Source organism: Leptodactylus fuscus, chromosome 9, assembly GCF_031893055.1.
Source record: "Leptodactylus fuscus isolate aLepFus1 chromosome 9, aLepFus1.hap2, whole genome shotgun sequence".
Lineage (NCBI taxonomy): Eukaryota > Metazoa > Chordata > Amphibia > Anura > Leptodactylidae > Leptodactylus > Leptodactylus fuscus.
Genome location: NC_134273.1, coordinates 87,172,277 through 87,185,168, shown reverse-complemented (window position 1 = coordinate 87,185,168; position 12,892 = coordinate 87,172,277). Strand labels below are relative to the sequence as shown.

The 12,892-nt window shown below is 48.7% G+C and overlaps 2 protein-coding genes across 2 annotated transcripts; both read right to left on the bottom strand.

Annotated features, from left to right (window-relative positions):
• Window positions 1–103: 103 nt before the first annotated feature.
• Window positions 104–1,825, bottom strand: GHRL (ghrelin and obestatin prepropeptide). Its single transcript, XM_075286197.1, has 4 exons — window positions 1,706–1,825; window positions 1,084–1,194; window positions 898–1,009; window positions 104–126 (listed from the first exon to the last, which is right to left on the bottom strand). Exons 1-4 carry the CDS (start codon window positions 1,814–1,816, stop codon window positions 104–106), a joined length of 357 nt encoding a protein of 118 aa, XP_075142298.1. The 5' UTR covers window positions 1,817–1,825.
• A 2,943-nt stretch (window positions 1,826–4,768) lies between these two features.
• SEC13 (SEC13 homolog, nuclear pore and COPII component) lies at window positions 4,769–9,528 on the bottom strand. The gene is made up of 9 exons (XM_075287834.1): window positions 9,388–9,528; window positions 7,791–7,835; window positions 7,124–7,239; window positions 6,780–6,931; window positions 6,058–6,191; window positions 5,802–5,935; window positions 5,502–5,622; window positions 5,279–5,425; window positions 4,769–5,184 (listed from the first exon to the last, which is right to left on the bottom strand). The coding sequence occupies exons 1-9, from the start codon at window positions 9,388–9,390 to the stop codon at window positions 5,074–5,076; spliced, it is 963 nt and encodes a 320-aa protein (XP_075143935.1). The 5' UTR covers window positions 9,391–9,528; the 3' UTR covers window positions 4,769–5,073.
• Between the last annotated feature and the right edge of the window lie 3,364 nt (window positions 9,529–12,892).

Genomic DNA, 12,892 nt, shown 5'->3' with positions numbered 1-12,892 from the left:
GACGGATTCCTGCTTGTAAACATCTACTTTATTACATGGAGAGAGTCATACAATGGTGGACAGAGGAGGAGGAGGAATCAGCTGTGCGTACGGGCGGGGGCGTCTAGGGGGTCTCCTCTGGTAGATCTGGTGGGGGAAAGAGCAAGGAGACTCGTTATATGTTATACGTTATGTTACATTGTATATCATGGTATATTATATGCCACACATTATAGAACACTACACATTCTACCGTATGTTACATTGTATGTTATATTCTAGGTTACATTCTATGGTATTATACATTGTATGTAACGCATTGTATGTTATATTCTAGGTTACACATTCTATGATATTATACATTTTATGTTACATTGTATATCATGGTATATTATACACCACACATTATAGAACACTATACATTCTATGTTACATTGTATTCTAGGTTACACATTCTATAATATACATTGTATGTAACATGTTATATTACATGTTATATTAGACATCATACTAGGATAATATTCACATTATGGCAGATTTTATGGGGTGAGCACAAGTCTGGAGTCCCCCAATACCTGACAATGTGATTATTAACCATTTGTTAGTCCCGTCATCCTTTAGATCCAGTGTAAGTTGCTGTCATTGTTCCTTGTGGGCCTCGGGTCTGGATGTTCCATTCTCCCATCTACAGCAGTGGGGGGAGGGGGGGGTCTAGATGAGGGACCCCCAGACATGACCTCACTAAAAGGTCTGAGCGCTAATAGGACCTCAGACCGGTCAGTGCAGAGTCCAAGCATTAGAGCCGTGTCCTATAACCCGGTGACCTGTTAGACGATGACCCCTCAGCCCCCCCCCCCCCCCCCAGGTGACAGCGTGACCCACACTCAGAATGTGACCCACACTCAGAATTATCAGTACCTGGAGCTGAGCCGAGGGAGAAGAGTCCGAGCAGGAGGTTTTCTATGGCCACTTTCTGCCTGTGGAACTGCTCCTGGGTCATCTTCAGGTTAATGTCCAGAGGGATGGTCACCTGGAGAAGAGAGCATTATTACACGGACGTAACCCCCAGCCCCTCCCGGCCTCAGGACCCCTCTAGTGACAGACCCCAATCTCTTCCTGCTCTTCTAAGTCTCCGTCCACCAGATCCCCCCAGGACTCCCCGACCTCCCTGCGGTTCAGGTTGTTGTAAGGAACCTTCTTTGGGACTTTCTTGCCCTGGAAAAAAAATGATGATGATAATTTTACTGATTCAGAAATTTATGACATTTTCTGCTCTAGTCACATCCAGAGCTGCATTCACAATTCTGCTGCCTATGCTGGAATCTCCCAGAATGCAGCAGAGAGATGTAAGTAGCAGAATTGTGACTGCAGCTTTGGATGTGACTTGAGTATGGTATCTATTCTTTGAGTGCACTGGTGCTCGGCAGCTCTCGTATGTCCTGGGAGCTCCGGCCGTCCGACCATGCTGCGGGTGACAGTTGTGGAATAAGTGAGCAGTATTATCTTACAGGCAATGTATCAGCAACTACAACTCCCAGCATGCACATGCGCTCAGCTGTCTATGGAAGTCCCACTGCAGTGAATGGAGCATGCTGGGAGTTGTAGTTCCACAACAGCTGACGTGCCCAGTGTACTGTAAGGATAGTCTTCCTCTAGCGCCCCCTCTAGGTAGATCCCCTCTTAGTCAGTGTCTGACCCATTATAGAGCCTTGAAGCGTCTCCTCACCGCGTTTTTCTGGATTTCCGCTGGACTCAAGAAGCTGGAGCCGGCCGCCGCGTCCTCCGTCCATAGAAGGCAGAACAGGACGACGCCACAGAGGACAACTCTGCCCAACATCTTCTCTAGTGCTGGAGGCTCTGCAAAATAAGAAGACATTAAACCAAGTCCGAAGGGAAGACTGGACCTTACCTGGAGAGGAGACTTACCTGGAGAGGAGACTCACCTGGAGATGTCTCACCTGGAGTCTCACAAGACAGTCTTCTCTCCGCTCCATATGCCACATATTTATAGGAGAGGTGAATGGAATGTGGAAGGTCTCTAAGGAACCGAACATGATGGAAACCTGCGAGATACGGAGACGTCTCACACGGTATCTACACAACGAGGCGATGTCGAGAGGCGCCATTGTCCTGATCTGACGGATGGAGGTGACCGCAGGTGTGTACTGACCCCACAGGCCGCAGCCTCCATTGTTCACTGTTTGTTCTGAGCTGATACCGGCCGGCGGCAGGAAGAACATCCGAGTAATAATCTGCCTGTCGTCTGACCCGCAATATCGTAATGGATCAGTATTGTATACGCAGGGGGGGAGGGGAGGGGGGTAATACCAAAATATGTCACATCCACAGAAACACAGAGAACACCGTCATATCTGACCCGAGCAGCGTATTCATGTACAGCAGGATCTGATCTGTAAGTCAGGAACTATATGTTATACTCCAATCACATCCAGAGCTGCACTCACTAATCTGCTAGTAAAGACACTGCACAACTAGATTACTGATATACTATACACACACAGTGACTGCACCGGCAGAATAGTGAGCGCAGCTCTGGAGTATAATACAGGATAAGTGATGTGATGTATGTACACAGTGACTGCACCGGCAGAATAGTGAGCGCAGCTCTGGAGTATAATACAGGACAAGTAATGTAATGTATGTACACAGTGACTGCACCGGCAGAATAGTGAGCGCAGCTCTGGAGTATAATACAGGACAAGTAATGTAATGTATGTACACAGTGACTGCACCAGCAGAATAGTGAGCGCAGCTCTGGAGTATAATACAGGACAAGTAATGTAATGTATGTACACAGTGACTGCACCAGCAGAATAGTGAGCGCAGCTCTGGGGTATAATACAGGATAAGTAATGTAATGTATGTACACAGTGACTGCACCAGCAGAATAGTGAGCGCAGCTCTGGGGTATAATACAGGATAAGTAATGTAATGTATGTACACAGTGACTGTACCAGCAGAATAGTGAGCGCAGCTCTGGGGTATAATACAGGATAAGTAATGTAATGTATGTACACAGTGACTGTACCAGCAGAATAGTGAGCGCAGCTCTGGGGTATAATACAGGATAAGTAATGTAATGTATGTACACAGTGACCGTACCAGCAGAATAGTGAGCGCAGCTCTGGAGTATAATACAGGATAAGTAATGTAATGTATGTACACAGTGACCGCACCAGCAGAATAGTGAGCGCAGCTCTGGAGTATAATACAGGATAAGTAATGTAATGTATGTACACAGTGACCGCACCAGCAGAATAGTGAACGCAGCTCTGGAGTATAATACAGGATAAGTAATGTAATGTATGTACACAGTGACCGCACCAGCAGAATAGTGAGCGCAGCTCTGGAGTATAATACAGGATAAGTAATGTAATGTATGTACACAGTGACTACCAGCAGAATAGTGAGCGCAGCTCTGGAGTATAATACAGGATAAGTAATGTAATGTATGTACACAGTGACCGCACCAGCAGAATAGTGAGCGCAGCTCTGGGGTATAATACAGGATAAGTAATGTAATGTATGTACACAGTGACCACACCAGCAGAATAGTGAGCGCAGCTCTGGGGTATAATACAGGATAAGTAATGTATGTACACAGTGACCGTACCAGCACAATAGTGAGCGCAGCTCTGGAGTATAATACAGGATAAGTAATGTAATGTATGTACACAGTGACCGTACCAGCAGAATAGTGAGCGCAGCTCTGGGGTATAATACAGGATAAGTAATGTAATGTATGTACACAGTGACCGTACCAGCAGAATAGTGAGCGCAGCTCTGGAGTATAATACAGGATAAGTAATGTAATGTATGTACACAGTGACCGTACCAGCAGAATAGTGAGCGCAGCTCTGGAGTATAATACAGGATAAGTAATGTAATGTATGTACACAGTGACCGTACCAGCAGAATAGTGAGCGCAGCTCTGGAGTATAATACAGGATAAGTAATGTAATGTATGTACACAGTGACCGAACCAGCAGAATAGTGAGCGCAGCTCTGGAGTATAATACAGGATAAGTAATGTAATGTATGTACACAGTGACTGTACCAGCAGAATAGTGAGCGCAGCTCTGGAGTATAATACAGGATAAGTAATGTAATGTATGTACACAGTGACTGTACCAGCAGAATAGTGAGCGCAGCTCTGGAGTATAACACAGGCTGTAACTCAGGATAAGGTTAGTGCTGTGTAGTGAGAGCACCATCAGTGGGAAACAGTTTCAAGATTAATGGGGAAGGAGTCAAATCTGGGTGATATGGTATATGAAAAAATGCAGGTCTGGTGATTGGGGGAGATCTGGATCTAGTTGTGGATTTGAGGCTCAGTTTATGGGATTGGTGAATGTATCACAGTTCGCTCATTACTGATATTGTTCCTATGTGCGGTTGTTATTTTTGAGTTTTGTTATGGTCAGGTTTTGCGTTACGTCTTAGCCGTGTCCTAGTTTGCTACTTTGTGACCTTCTTATGTCGTCTCCTCACTAAACAATTGATTCTGCCTAGAAGATTCCTTTTCTTATAGACACTGTTGGCGCTCTCTTTGCTGCCCCCTAGAGGCCGTGTGCTGATATTGTTTATGTTCTGCATTACAATAATTCTAATTTCTCTTCACTTCCTCTGTTCCGAGCACAGACCTGTATAAGCCTATGAGGGGGGGTCTGCTGTGACCCCTGACTGTGTATACCCCAATAGTGCTGATGGTAATGTGGTCCCTATATACAGACCTGGAGATTCTCACACAGGCAGTAGCGCAGTCGTGTAATAATTGAATATTTTATTCCAAGACTTAAACAATTTACAAATAAAGAGCGACTTCAGTAAAACTGTAAATTTATAAAAGGAAAAATTATGGGTCTCATCGGAGTCTGGATCATCGGGATCTGCTCAGGGGTCTCAGCTCGTTCTGGTGTAGCCAATGGTTAATGTCCCCAAACCCCTGATCTCAGGTGAGGTGGGGGACCCCTGCTGTTCCACTCAGTCATCATGGAGTTAACAAATTGTCCATAAGAGATTCATCCTGACGGAGCAGGACACGGGAATTCATGGTCCTGATACACAGCGGGGTCACTGCTCGTTCTGGTGTCCGTCTGTCGCCGCAGACACGGCCCCTTGCCCCTTGTTGACATCGCTGATCAGTGCCCATTGGCCGTCCACAGACTCCTTCCATAGGGTCACCTAAAACATATACCAGCAATGGAGAGGTCAATACCATAGACGATTAGGGTAGATTACCTAATAATCCCCCGCACTCTAGGGGGCGCCCCCATACCTTGTTATCTCCCCCAGACACAGCCAGGATGTTGGCGGTGATGGACCAGCTCACGTGCCAGACGACATCATTGAATTTATGCAGCAGTTTGGGGGTCCAGCTGTTACTGGTCGGGTCGTCGCAAGTCCAAATGTAAACTCTGCCATCCTGCAAAGACATAGCGGCTCAGAAGACGACACACACAGCTCTGCTACACCAACAGGAAGAGCCATCCTGGCGTTACCTGAGAACAACTGGCAATGGTGCTGGTAGGGAGGCCGATGGAGGGCGCCCAGGCCACGTCCCGCACCCAGTCACTGTGCGCCTCCAGCTTCTGGTCTTCCTTCCATTGGCCGTCCTCCTCCCTGCGGTACAAGCAGACGCAACGTTACTGCCGCGCTCTATAATGGTGGACGGAGACGGTCCAAACCCCAGGACCCCACCAATCCCCAGAGCGGAGGTCTCTCCGGTCACACTCCGTCTCCATACTGTCACAGCTATACAGGAACTATGGCAGAAAGAAGTTGTCACAGTTGTCACTTACCTCCAGATCTTTACAAGGTTGTCGCATCCGCCGGAGACGAACCTCTTGATATAGTTTGGCCTCTGTCCAGATGGCTGATCCACCAAACTGCCTGGGACGACAGAAGGCGCCCAGCTGACGGCGTTACACCCAATCTGAGGATGACACATCGGACGGCAGAGATTACTACAATCCTTTATTACAATCGCTTGCACTGCCTCCTACTGGTTACTCAGGGAATTGTCTGGACGGTCTGTCCCTTATGTTCGGTGCTTACCGTATGTGCATTGCTGATCTTTTTGACATCCCAGGGACCGTCCCCTGTATAAGTAAGGAGAGAAATGGCGCCATCTGAACTGCCGCAGGCCAACATCAGCCCAAAGTCATGAGGAGCCCAGCAGACGGAATTCACTGCAGCAGATACAGGACGGTGTTACAAGCGGCACAGACTGACACTGAGTACACTACAACTCTCATACGGATCACCATCACACTACTACCACCTCCGGTCTAGGGGTCATCACTGCAGTACCACCACCGGTATAGAGGTCATCACTGCAGTACTAGCACCGGTACAGGGGTCATCATCACTGCAGTACCACCACCGGTACAGGGGTCATCATCACTGCAGTACTACCACCGGTATAGAGGTCATCACTGCAGTACCACCACCGGTACAGGGGTCACCATCACACTACTACCACCTCCGGTCTAGGGGTCATCACTGCAGTACTACCACCGGTACAGGGGTCATCATCACTGCAGTACTACCACCGGTACAGGGGTCATCATCACTGCAGTACTAGCACCGGTACAGGGGTCATCACTGCAGTACTAGCACCGGTACAGGGGTCACCATCACTGCAGTACAACTGGTATAGGGGTCACCATCACTGCAGTACAACTGGTATAGGGGTCACCATCACTGCAGTACAACTGGTATAGGGGTCACCATCACTGCAGTACTACCACCACCCTCATACAGATCAGGGGAGTCACCTGAGGAGTCATGGCCGGTGTATTCGTACGTCTTGTCCCAGGTCCCGTTCTCCTCCTTCCATATAATGACTTTCCGGTCATATGAGCAGGAGGCCAGGATGTTACCGTACATGGGGTGCGCCCAGGCCACCTGCCATACCGGGCCCTCGTGCCTGGAACACAAGACCAAATGTTATGAAGCTATGGAGAAAGTTGGGACATGCACACGACTGCTCGATACACACACAGGACTGGGGGACACTCACAAGTAATGGGGGCCCCAGAGATAGGGGATAAGTGTTTAGGGGGAAATCCTTCTGGGATATATATATATATATTTCTATATAATGGTCGGGCCCACTCACCCCCGCAGATCAGCTATCAGTATCTGACCGCCATTCTTCACATCAAAGATCTTCACGGATCTGTCGGAGGAGCAGGTGGCGAGCCGAGTGCCGTAGTAATCCATCTGAGCATCGTGCTGGGAAGACACAGAACAAACACATCGTCATATAATGCAGAGAACACCCCAGACGTGACCCCGGAGCCGCTTTATGGGGAATGAAACATATCCCCCCATGTGCAGGGTCTGACAGGTGAGGGTCCGATCGCAGCGATCTCCACTGCACATGACAACAGGGACTGCCTGGAAGGACTGCTGGTCACACAAGGCCTCCATATGTCAGAGATAGCGCCTTGTACTGCGCTCCACTCCGGGGATCAGGGCAGCAGAGCGCAGGTGCAGGACAATCCCCTCACACAGACTCTGGATCGCAGATGTCAGGAGTGTTCCAGCAATCAGACCCCCCCCACCCCGAACTATCACTTGTGGTACACTGTACAGGGAAAACACAAGAAGTGGCCGCACTACACCAGGGATATGCCAGCACACCAAAGGGAAATATCCCTTTAAGATGGGGCTTCTGATTTCACTGCTCCGATTCTCTGGCAGCCGATCACTGCCCCGTTTCCTGTACACAGCACCGCTGAAATCTACACAGAGAGAGATAAGAAGCCGGATGGTCGACTCACAATCATATCCTCATGGGAGGTGTCCACCGTGTTTATTACAGAAACCTGCAGGGAGAGAAAGGTCACAGGTCAGATGACACGTACACAGCCCGTATACACACAGAGTATACACCAATCAGTGTAATGACAGCGTACGGTAAGACACCCCCCCCCCTCACCCATCATCATCATCAGCATCAGCAGCGGTCATACAGCCAACAGGTTTAACACTCCATGGCCAGAGACTTGGCCAAAGCTTTAATGTCCACTGGTACCCAAGACAGTGAAAATAGGATGCAGCTCTGCCCCCTGTGCTTTACACTGCAGCTCTGCCCCCTGTGCTTTACGCTGCAGCTCTGCCCCCTGTGCTTTACGCCGCAGCTCTGCCCCCTGTGCTTTACGCCGCAGCTCTGCCCCCTGTGCTTTACACCGCAGCTCTGCCCCCTGTGCTTTACACCCCAAACTCTGCCCCGTGTGCTTTACACCGCAGCTCTGCCCCCTGTGCTTTACACAGCAGCTCTGCCCCCTGTGCTTTACACCGCAGCTCTGCCCCCTGTGCTTTACACCGCAGCTCTGCCCCCTGTCCTTTACACCGCAGCTCTGCCCCCTGTGTGTTTTACACCGCAGCTCTGACCCCGTGCTCTACACTGCAGCTCTGCCCCCTGTCCTTTACATTGCAGCTCTGACCCTGTGCTTTACACCGCAGCTCTGCCCCCTGTGTCCTCTACACCGCAGCTCTGACTCCCCGTGTGCTTTACACCACAGCTCTGCCCCCTCTGTGCTTTACACCGCAGCTCTGCCCCCTCTGTGCTTTACACCGCAGCTCTGCCCCCTGGGCTTTACACCGCAGCTCTGCCCCCTGTGCTTTACACTGCAGCTCTGCCCCCTGTGTGCTTTACACCGCAGCTCTGCCCCCGTGCTCTACACTGCAGCTCTGCCCCCTGTCCTTTACATTGCAGCTCTGACCCTGTGCATTACACCGCAGCTCTGACTCCCCGTGTGCTTTACACCACAGCTCTGCCCCCTCTGTGCTTTACACCGCAGTTCTGCTCCCTGTGCTTTACACTGCAGCTCTGCCCCCCTGTGCTCTACACCGCAGCTCTGCCCCAAAGACTGACAGCTATAATTTACTTAAAGGATTTTTCCAAGACAGGGAATAAGTTGCAGGCTGGTGGGGGTTTGTTTCACCATTGGACCCCCATCAGTCTAGGTTATGGCGCTGTGTCAGAGAGGAGCCCCCACTGCATTCATTTCATGCGGCTACTGAGGATCGCAGAATCACAGCGGTGCCCCATACAGATTAGAGTAGGGGCTGCACCTCCGACCACAGGAAAGCAGAACATCCCCTTCTTGTGATCATGGGGTCCCGACAGTCACATATTTAAATGTATGCCTTTCTTCCATGCTTTACACTGCAGCACTCCAATGACAGTCCTGTGCTCAGATCACTGCAGTATATAACACTCTCAGCTCTGCTACATCTGTATATCCTGTACCCCGCAGACCAGCTGTGGCCCTGACACCGGCTCTAGGGGCCCCTATGTCACAGGCTCATGAGGCCACTACCGCTCCATAATAATGGAGGAAGCCCTGACCTGCCAGCGCCGATGATACTCACCATGGTGTCCGCTGTCCGGGCCCTGTGTCCGCTCTGCCTCCGCCTCTCTTCTCGGTGTCTCTGTCAGACGTGGCAGCTCCGGCGGCTCCTGTACAGACCTGCAGCCAGTACTTCCGGCGGTGCGCGGCCGCTTCCGCTCCGGGTGGGTAAGATGTCCCCGACACTAAGGTTCCGCATCCGAGCACACATAGGAGCCAGGTCAGCCATGACATTATACGGGCTCTATACTGCCCCCTCCTGTCTAAGCAGCTGGGCCCCCCTTATAGAGACCTAGGGGCCCAATAGCCCTAAATATGACGTCACACAGCAAACAGGAAGTGGATTGTTGCTATAGGTATCACTTCTTGTTCTGTTTTGTTGCTATGGGTAATGGCCACATTGAGGGATCTGTATCCATGGCCATTGTATTTGTAGCAGAAATGTCTGTGCCTGTAAATCAGATCCGTCCATGTGTGTGAGTCTATTGGTGAGAAGCTCGTACATACAGGTGAACCCTGGGGGACAGACGCACGCAGCGGACATGTTATAGGAGTCTGTACACACACGGCAGAAACATTCACCTGGATGTCATCTCCTCAACAAATCTGCCCTGTGTGAATAGACCCGGAGTGCGGCATCTGTGAGACTCAGCAGAAAGTGTCACCATGGAAAGCCGAGCTCCAGATCTGTGTCCGCAGTGACAGGTAGATGCAGTATCTGAGCCGCCCCGCTCCTCTGGACTGCGCTACCCCGGACACTCACATCGTCTCTCAGGTCCTACAACTTCATCTACAAACTAAAGACCCATCAGACAGGCGCTCACATGTCCTAACCCCTCCCGAGATACAATCCCAAAAACTAACCCCCCTCATATCAGTGCCGCACCTCCCATGAGGCGACCTGAAGCGACCGCTTCAGGCGGCGCTATGCCAGGGCCACAGGGAGGGCGGCATTTTTGCAAGCTGTCCTGGACTGGCTTAGGGTCACCGTCACTGAGCGGTGGATTGGGGAGGTCGCTGGAGCAGCGCTGCTCCAGCGGCTGCCCCTCACGCTCAGGCAGAGAGCAGGTCCTCTCCCTGCCTGCTCTCTGCCTGCTAAAGACGATCGCTCTGCCTCGCCCCCTCTGCTCGGCCCCTCCCCCTCCTCCAGGAGGGGGGGGGGCGGCTTTCTAACGTCTGCTTCAGGCGGCAGAAAGCCATGGTTCACCCCTGCCTCATATCACTCTCCCACATTACCCCGCAGAATATCATGTCGTATCAGTCTGTAACGTTATATGTCCGGGCAATAAAGGAGACGACTAGTGACGGCTCCAACAGCTTTATATATAGTATGTGTAATGAGGATAGGATTAGATACAGCTCAGTATACAGTATCACACAGGATAGGATTAGATACACAGCTCAGTATACAGTATCACACAGGATAGGATTAGATACACAGCTCAGTATACAGTATCACACAGGATAGGATTAGATACACAGCTCAGTATACAGTATCACACAGGATAGGATTAGATACAGCTCAGTATACAGTATCACACAGGATAGGATTAGATACACAGCTCAGTATACAGTATCACACAGGATAGGATTACATACACAGCTCAGTATACAGTATCACACAGGATAGGATTAGATACACGGCTCAGTATACAGTATCACGCGGGATAGGATTAGATACAGCTCAGTATACAGTATCACACAGGATAGGATTAGATACACAGCTCAGTATACAGTATCACACAGGACAGGATTAGATACACAGCTCAGTATACAGTATCACACAGGATAGGATTACATACACAGCTCAGTATACAGTATCACACAGGATAGGATTAGATACACAGCTCAGTATACAGTATCACACAGGATAGGATTAGATACAGCTCAGTATACAGTATCACACAGGATAGGATTAGATACACAGCTCAGTATACAGTATCACACAGGATAGGATTACATACACAGCTCAGTATACAGTATCACACAGGATAGGATTAGATACACAGCTCAGTATACAGTATCACACAGGATAGGATTAGATACAGCTCAGTATACAGTATCACACAGGATAGGATTAGATACACAGCTCAGTATACAGTATCACACGGGATAGGATTAGATACACAGCTCAGTATACAGTATCACACAGGATAGGATTAGATACACAGCTCAGTATACAGTATCACACAGGATAGGATTAGATACACAGCTCAGTATACAGTATCACACAGGACAGGATTAGATACACAGCTCAGTATACAGTATCACACGGGATAGGATTAGATACACAGCTCAGTATACAGTATCACACAGGATAGGATTAGATACAGCTCAGTATACAGTATCACACAGGATAGGATTAGATACACAGCTCAGTATACAGTATCACACAGGATAGGATTAGATACACAGCTCAGTATACAGTATCACACAGGACAGGATTAGATACACAGCTCAGTATACAGTATCACACGGGATAGGATTAGATACACAGCTCAGTATACAGTATCACACGGGATAGGATTAGATACACAGCTCAGTATACAGTATCACACAGGATAGGATTAGATACACAGCTCAGTATACAGTATCACACAGGATAGGATTAGATACACAGCTCAGTATACAGTATCACACAGGATAGGATTAGATACACAGCTCAGTATACAGTATCACACAGGATAGGATTAGATACACAGCTCAGTATACAGTATCACACAGGACAGGATTAGATACACAGCTCAGTATACAGTATCACACGGGATAGGATTAGATACACAGCTCAGTATACAGTATCACACAGGATAGGATTAGATACACAGCTCAGTATACAGTATCACACAGGATAGGATTAGATACACAGCTCAGTATACAGTATCACACAGGACAGGATTAGATACACAGCTCAGTATACAGTATCACACGGGATAGGATTAGATACACAGCTCAGTATACAGTATCACACAGGATAGGATTAGATACAGCTCAGTATACAGTATCACACAGGATAGGATTAGATACACCGCTCAGTATACAGTATCACACAGGATAGGATTAGATACACAGCTCAGTATACAGTATCACACAGGATAGGATTAGATACACAGCTCACTATACAATATCACACGGGATAGGATTAGATACACAGCTCAGTATACAGTATCACACAGGACAGGATTAGATACACAGCTCAGTATACAGTATCACACAGGAGAGGATTAGATACACAGCTCAGTATACAGTATCACACAGGATAGGATTAGATACACAGCTCAGTATACAGTATCACACAGGATGGGATTAGATACAGCTCAGTATACTGTATCACGCAGGATAGGATTAGATACACAGCTCAGTATACAGTATCACACAGGACAGGATTAGATACACAGCTCAGTATACAGTATCACACAGGATAGGATTAGATACACAGCTCGGTATACAGTATCACACAGGATAGGATTAGATACACAGCTCAGTATACAGTATCACACAGGATAGGATTAGATACACAGCTCAGTATA

What these genes read in the sequence shown, in the direction of transcription:
- GHRL (XM_075286197.1), bottom strand. Translation starts at nt 1,816, where the DNA reads ATGTTGGGCAGAGTTGTCCTCTGTGGCGTCGTCCTGTTCTGCCTTCTA. An exon ending in CGGAAATCCAGAAAAACGCG is followed by an intron (nt 1,195 to 1,705) that starts GTGAGGAGACGC and finishes TTTTTTTTCCAG; the next exon opens with GGCAAGAAAGTCCCAAAGAA. An exon ending in CTCCCTCGGCTCAGCTCCAG is followed by an intron (nt 127 to 897) that starts GTACTGATAATT and finishes TTCCCCCACCAG; the next exon opens with ATCTACCAGAGGAGACCCCC.
- SEC13 (XM_075287834.1), bottom strand. An exon ending in CTGATAGCTGATCTGCGGGG is followed by an intron (nt 6,932 to 7,123) that starts GTGAGTGGGCCC and finishes CTTGTGTTCCAG; the next exon opens with GCACGAGGGCCCGGTATGGC. An exon ending in CACCGGCCATGACTCCTCAG is followed by an intron (nt 6,192 to 6,779) that starts GTGACTCCCCTG and finishes TATCTGCTGCAG; the next exon opens with TGAATTCCGTCTGCTGGGCT.